Source organism: Durio zibethinus, chromosome 26 (genome assembly GCF_047325235.1).
Source record: "Durio zibethinus cultivar Kanyao isolate XHJ-2024 chromosome 26, ASM4732523v1, whole genome shotgun sequence".
NCBI lineage: Eukaryota > Viridiplantae > Streptophyta > Magnoliopsida > Malvales > Malvaceae > Durio > Durio zibethinus.
The window spans coordinates 17,488,756-17,496,826 of NC_143187.1; the positions used below are offsets into that span (position 1 = coordinate 17,488,756).

Consider the following 8,071-nt stretch of genomic DNA (forward strand, 5'->3'; position numbering starts at 1 on the left):
AGCTCCAAAGCAATGGCATCAAAAGTTTGATGATGTTATTCTAGCAAATGGGTTCAAGATTAATGAATTCAATAAATGAGTCATAGTAAGTTTGAAAAAGATAAATGTATCATCATGTGTTTATATGTGGATGAGATGTTAATTTTTGGTATGGACTTAGAACAATTTAAAAGTACCAAAAGGTTATTTTCTAGCAATTTTGCTATGAAAGACATAAGTGTTGCAAATATGATTTTAGGAATCAAGATAATTAGAGAAAACTCTAATATTAGCTTAACCCCAATCACGTTATATTGAGAAAATTCTTAATAAGTTTAGTCATACAGATGGTGCAACAATTTCAACACCTTTTGATCCCAATTTAAAGTTAACTAAAATAAAAGAGATGTTGGTTGTACAACTTGAATATACAAAGGTTATAAGTTGCTTGATGTATGCAATGCATGCACAAGATTGGATATAGCTTATGCAATTAGTAGGCTTAGTAGATATACAAGCAACTCAAGTAATTTGTATTGGAATACTATATTAGGAGTTCTTAGATATCAAAGTAAACTATGAAATATGGCATTTCATTTAGTGGTGATTCTTCAGTATTGGAAAGATAGGCTTATGAAAGTTAGATGACCAATATGAAGGATCATTCATCCACAAGTTGATGGATTTTCATGTTTGATGAGAGTGCGATTTCTTTGGGTTCCAAAAAATAAACATGCATTGCTGATTTTACGATGTCTTCAAATTTGTGGCTTTGGCTTCTACTTGCAATGAAGCGAAATGGTCAAGGAATTTATTACTTGAGTATCCTCTATGGCCAAAATCGATGTCACCAACTTCTATCCTTTGTGATAGTCAAGCTACACTATCACAAACTTATAGCCAAGTGTATAATGAAAAGTCTGACACTTGGTCTAAGGCATAGCTATGTTAGACGACTTATAATAAATAGGGTAATCAACATTGATTTTGTCAAGTCAAGTGTAAATTTGGTAGATCCATTGACAAAAGGATTTTCGGAAGATATGGTGTCTAAAACTTCCAAAGAGATAGGACTCAAGCCCTTAAAATAAGTCCATATAATGAAATTCAATTCAACACATAATTACAAATTAGTCAAAGTATATAATTTGAATGTGATTGCAAATGTTTAAATATAAAACCATCCCAAGATAGACAAGTATTTAAACCATATATTATAAAGAAAAATTGAGTTTAAACTCATAATGAATCCATAACATGTAGATTAAGTGTTCGAATGTTTATAAGGTTGTATTTTTTATGAAGTTCATCTTTATGAGTGTAAGTGGTACGGCTTTTAAGAGAAAGGGCTTGACTCTAAAAACACTCATGAATATACATGACTCACGACCATTGAAATTGTGTAAAAGCATTGCTAGATGACACTTTGGTGGGATATTAAAGTCCTATGTGTGATTTAGTGTATGACTAGATATATAAATTGGTTGGTTTAAGAATCTATGATCTATCATTCAATTTAGATAAAAAACACTTTATAACTAAAGTAAAAATTTTAAATCATATTATATGATATCTTCACTTACACATGAGATTTTTAAAAATACTATAACTTGCCCTATTTTGAAAATAGGTGGGGGGATGTTATATTTTCAAAATATAAAATAATATGTTTAAGTAAAGATTTAATCAAAGAAAAATCATATTAAGCTATAGAATAGTTTAAGGTAAGGTTTCAAATATCAATAACATGATTCTAGACACAAAATGTCAAATTAAAAAGACTGCATGTAGGCAATCGACTGTCATGCACATAAGAGTCGACTGCTTTAAACTTCCAATAGGAGCAATTGACTGCCAATAGCATTGAGTTAACTAGTTTGACACCCAAAGGTTAAATATAATCTCTGTATAATTAGCAATTGACTACTAGCTAAGGTAATTGACTACTGTGGCTAGAAATTAGTGCAATCAATTCTTAACCCTAAAGGAATCGACTGATATTAATTAAAAGTCTTCTAAATTTGAGTTAGAACTTTGTAGTCAACTACTTTTAAAGAGAAGTCGACTACTTTGTAGATGAAATAAATTTTGAAAATTGATAGAAGTCGACTGCTCTTAAAGAAAAGTCCACTAACCTACTTCAAATAGCATTCTGAAAATTGAAAATACAAAGAAGCAATCAATTGCCTTCTAGGTAGAGTCAATTGCTCTACATGAAAAGTTACAATTTTCATAAATGTGAAAAATGATTTCTCTTGATTTGAAAAGTTTGATCAGTTTAATGAACCAATATGTCCTTTCTTATTCATAATGGCGTCTTTCTAATCAAAGGAAATGATCTTTGATTGAAACAACATAATAAAAAAGTCACAACTTTAGGATTCCATCTTTATAAATATAGATTGTTGTGATTTGTTTGACATTTAGAATTTCAAATTTCTTTCTCTCTTTTCTCCTATTCTTTTAAATAATACTGATGTAAAAAAGTATGATGTGGAGAAAATTATCAATTTCTCTCTTGGCCAATAAACAGCGAGCTTTATTGATTGGTCAAAACAGTCGCAGGAAGAATCAAAATGACGGAAGTTTCAAAGTTGAAAAAGGATTTGGTTCCGCCAAACAAGGCAATGGTAATGAACGTTACCATTATTTTCATCCACGAGTCAGGGCCATGCCCTACTTTTTCAACTAAACCCATCCGTTTCTAAATCTCAATCTTTTACTATAAAATTGGTTCCAAAAGAAGACCAATATTGTCAACAAATAATCTACCAAGCTCAAATTCATTTCTTCAAGAGGTGAGATTTTCAAAATTCCCTTGCTCTTTTACTTCATCTTATCCTTCTGTAATCTATTGTAGCATGATTTGTTTTTCTACATCTCTTATTATCTTTGCTTTTTCGTTTTTTTCCTCTTAATTTTCATTGAATCGTTATGTTACAATGGCAAAAGATAATAAGCACGACATAAAAATGAAATTTATATTTTGAAATCTTACTTAGACAAATCAAGATCTTACTAAACCCAATTGATAAATTTTGATTGAAATAAGGGAGTAATTAATAATGACTTCAGCTATTGATTGAGAGATAAGGCAACTATTTGATTTTAATATTTTGTTAATAGCTGCACGATTGTTTGTTAATAGACTATTAAATTTTTAATTTCGATAATTAAATTCAAATTTTAATAACTTCAATCATAAAAAAAAAAAATATTTGTTAAGTTAAATTTTGAATACTAATTGTATAAAATGTTACAATCATGTTAAATTCTCCAAAATCATTGGCAATTCTAGGTAATTAATAAATGATTGAGTAAGATTTCTTATAATATGCAAGTGTGATAAAAGCTAAAAAAGGTAGCTGAACAAAAGAAGAAAGAATATATATACATATATATATATATGTATGTGTGTGTATGTATATAATATATAGGCTAACATGTGTATTCAATTTGTTATTGGAATATATTTAATATAAGTCCTCTTCAAACTCTAACCATTTGACCATTACTGGGTCCTTATACTTTTGTTTGTATCATTTACCCATTTTTAACATATTTTGAATATAATTAAACTAAGTTTTTTCAAAAATATATGTGTTTAAATTGCTATTTATATTTTACAAATGGATGTAATTAGATATTTTCATGAGCGAAATTTTAAACAAGATTTTTTAATCTAAATCCAATTGAATTCTTTTATTGAAAACAAGTTCCTTTTATTTAATATTTTAAATATTTTAATATTATTTTTAAAAATAACGAGTCTAAACAAATTTTAATGGATGGATCAGTGTACTCGTTATTATTATTATTATTATACAAAATTGAGGACAGTTTTAATTTATTGTTATAGATTATTATTATAATATAAACATAATTTTATCTTGTCCATGCGTATTAAACTATATATTAATTAATGCTTAAGTGAATTTGTTCCTTCTTGCTTATGCCTAGATGGGCATGTTCTCTTGAATTTTAGATTTTACAAACTAATTTCAAATGGCAATGAATTTTTCACAGGTTGGGAGCAAAATGATTTCTTACTGCTTCCGCTTGTTTGTTTTCCTTTCCCTCTCAAGTTTTAGCGTTGAAAGTCGACAACTCAATAGAAATTCATACAAATTATCATCAAGGTTTCCAACATTCCATCATGAGGACCCATCCCATTTGGACAACAATGGCATTATTGAAGGCAAAAGATGGGCAATTTTAATTGCTGGGTCACAAGGTTATGAAAATTATAGGCATCAGGTACTACTTAGTTAATTAATTCCGATTAACTCTCTCTAATCTCATAAAGTCCAATAACTTTTAAAACGAATTTTCAAGTTCTACCCATATATTCGAATGTCTTTTTAATTAGGGATGATGTTTTTATTTTTTATTATAATCATTTGGATGCAAAATGAAAAAGTTCTTATCACATTATGCATGTCATATTATTAACCGGATTCTTAAATGGTCAGTCATAAAATGTAATTACGACAATATAAAAATCTCTCACATCATGAAATTTAAAGGGACCTTAAGACATAATTCATATTAATAATGTAAAATTGTTAATGGCAGGCTGATGTATGTCATGCATATCAAATTCTAAGAAATGGCGGATTAGAAGATGATAACATTATTGTTTTCATGTATGATGATATTGCATTAAACGAATACAATCCAAGACCCGGTATCATCATCAATAAACCCGATGGAGAAAATGTTTACAAAGGAGTTCCCAAGGTATATTTCCCAAATTCCTTCCATATTTTTTAAGTTTTTTTTTTTTTTTTTTTTTTTTTCTGTATGTGTATATATAGTTTCCAATTATTTCTCCTCTTTTAATTTTTTTTTTTAAAAATTTCTTTGATAGGATTACACAGGGGAAGATGTGAATTTGAACAATTTTTTGGGTGTCATTCTTGGGAACAAAACTAGACTTACCGGCGGTGGAAGTGGGAAAGTGGTTGACAGCGGTCCAAATGATCGTATTTTCATATATTATGCTGATCATGGCAGCCCTGGATTACTTGGTTAGTAACTTCAATCACTATATTGGAAATAACATTTCTTTTTTTTTTTTTTAATGATTAAAGTTATTAAGGTTTGAATCCCTATTACTAAAACTAAAAATCCAACATTCTATTAACGAATGTTCGCAAAAAATAGCATTCTCAATCAATTTTCTTTCCTTTCATTTTCTAAATTTCTGTTTATGACCGTGCATTTAACAGGAATGCCTTCTGGTGATGACCTTTATGCCAAAGATCTCATAAATGTGTTGAAGAAAAAACACCAAGCTAAAAGTTACAAAAGCATGGTAAGTTTATTGTTTTTGACTTTCTGTAACATAATAATAATACTGATAGAACTCATAACTTAATTCAGTTGATTCATATAATTATAGTTAATTTAAAAGATAACATTCACTAAATTTAAAGTTCAAATCTTAGCATCTACATCCAATTCCCTTATTCCCAACCTACGACCTCTTTGTATTAAAAAAATAATATACATAGCTCCCTTATATATATATATATATATATATATATTATAAAAAAAGACATTAATCTTGAGAGAAGTAAATTGATTACAAGTGTTGAGATTTGGATTTTAAAATTATTAAGTGTCACATTTTAAGAATGATTTTACAAATTAATTAGACTAAATTTCGAGTTCATATTTTATTTAATTTATGATGAACATATATATATATATATATTTCAGGTATTTTATGTTGAAGCATGTGAGTCTGGAAGTATGTTTGAAGGAATTCTTCCAAGCAATTTAAATATATATGCAGTTACAGCAGCAAATGCAAGAGAGAATAGTTGGGGAACATACTGTCCTGGAGATTATCCCTCTTTCCCTTCAGAATTTGATACTTGTTTGGGAGATTTATTCAGTATTTCTTGGATGGAGGACAGGTTCATAATGTTTTTACTTTTATTTTATTTAATTAATATCTCTTAATTATTTTATTTATATGATATAAAAGTATATTTAAATTTTCTATTTTCTATTTTTTTTTTTTTCATTTTGACACAAACAGTGACATTCATGATTTGCGTAATGAAACTCTGGAGCAGCAATATCAAGTGGTAGGTGTTCAATATTTTAAATTTGGTATAGGAATTGTATTTAAAATTAGCCATACATTTAGACTTAGTTTGATTTGTGAAATTCTTGAAAATAATGAAATTTTCAAGCAATTTAAATGAGAAATATGACTTATTCTTTTAATTAACATAATAAGATAAATAATCATGTTAATTACTTAATTCAAACATATTTTTCTTTTCTTGCAAATTTTGTTTTTTCAATATTTTAATTAAAAAACAAACAAAACCTTAGAAAAAGCGTCAAAAGTTCAAAACTATATTGGAAGTCAGCAGTGATTTGTCGATCGAATACTAAATTCTGAATTTTAGTGAACATAATTTAATCTTTAACAATCTCAAATATTAAAAAAAATCTTATAACTGTTGTATGGAATATAATTAATTTTGCGATTGCATTATTTTCAGGTTAGAAGAAGGACAGCGGTTGATAGCCTGGATGTTAGTTCTCATGTCATGCAATATGGAAGTATGACATTCAAAAAGGATTTTCTCTTCTCTTATTTGGGTACAAATCCACAAAATGATCATTTTGCACTTTCTTCTGCTCATCACTCCCTCAATTTACCAATTACTTCAAATGTTGTTAGCCAGCGTGATGCCAGCCTGCTTCATTTCTGGTATAAGGTAATTGGTTTTCTTAATACCCTTTTTAACAAATTCCAAATTTTTATATTATTTTATTCCAATCAATTGAACCTTTAAATATTAAATTTTTATCAAATTAATCTCTTGAATATTTATTTTCATCCAATTAAATTTTCGATTGAAAGAAAATGAGTATTTAACGGTTAACCCAATTTTCATTCAATAAATATTTAATTGAGTGAAAATAGATATTTGATAACTCAATTGATTATAACAAAATAATAGAAATTCGAATAATTATTTAATTTTGGTTTATGGATATTTTTATACTTTACCTTTTTTTCTTATTACTAAAAAAAAGGAAGATTCACATAGGCTCTTTGACCAATAAATATTCTTTTTTTCTCTTCCTTGTTTTATATAACTTGATATTACAGTTTCATAGAGCGCCTGAAGGCTCTCCAATAAAGGTTGAAGCTCACAAGGAGTTGGTTGGTGAACTTTCACAAAGGAAGCACATTGATGAAAGTATTAATCAGATTATAAGAGTTCTTTTTGGGCATAGAAATGTCCCAGAGATGCTCAACTCAGTTCAATCAGCTGGAAAACCTCTTGTTAATGATTGGAATTGCTTCAAATTGCTTGTAAGTAGTACTTCAAACATATTATAATTTGAACCTTAGGTCTAACTTATTTAGTTCATATAGTTATTCTTAATAGATGATATCTTGGAGATATGATGTTTGAATTCCAATACTTACAATCTCTTTCCTTATTCCTAGATTGTGGTCTCTTTAAAAAAAAATATTATAATATGATTCATGCTTGTAACTGTTAGTATTGATGATTTTCCTTTTTTGCAGGTTAATGCATTTAAAAAATGTTGTGGATCAGCCACATCAAGGTATGAAACGAAGTATAGTGGAGCTTTTGCCAATATGTGCAATGCTGGGGTGGATATGAAGCAGGCTACTGCAACAATAACTGAAGCCTGCTCCATCCATTCATGAATGCTATTGCTATGTATCTTCAAAATAAATTTATTAATAATAATATGAATGATATTCAGCTCATGCAATACTATTTATCTTTATTTTACTTCAAGAACTTTTACATGATATGAAATAAGAAGTTGATTAGAAAATAGAAATTTTCATTGATAGAATTTCTGTTAGAAAAAAAAAACATATTTTGATAGAGTTTTTGTCAAAAAGTTTGAAAACACTAAGCATTTGGTTGAAAATGAAAATTTCCATCAAAAAGATGATAACTCTATACCTGGAGTTTCTATAAACGTTGTTCTTCAACCTATCTCATGTATTTGTTCTTTCAAACTTCATTTCTTCTCCAAACTCATTCCCCTTGAATTAATCAAACTTTGACTTGAT

At 28.1% G+C, this 8,071-nt stretch overlaps 1 protein-coding gene across 1 annotated transcript; it reads left to right on the forward strand.

The window, feature by feature from the left end:
- The first annotated feature begins 4,011 nt into the window (after positions 1–4,011).
- On the forward strand, positions 4,012–7,693 carry LOC111274080 (vacuolar-processing enzyme delta-isozyme-like). The gene is made up of 9 exons (XM_022858735.2): positions 4,012–4,236; positions 4,555–4,719; positions 4,850–5,009; positions 5,211–5,296; positions 5,704–5,903; positions 6,029–6,077; positions 6,504–6,722; positions 7,121–7,327; positions 7,547–7,693. The coding sequence occupies exons 1-9, from the start codon at positions 4,018–4,020 to the stop codon at positions 7,691–7,693; spliced, it is 1,452 nt and encodes a 483-aa protein (XP_022714470.2). The 5' UTR covers positions 4,012–4,017.
- Positions 7,694–8,071: the final 378 nt, after the last annotated feature.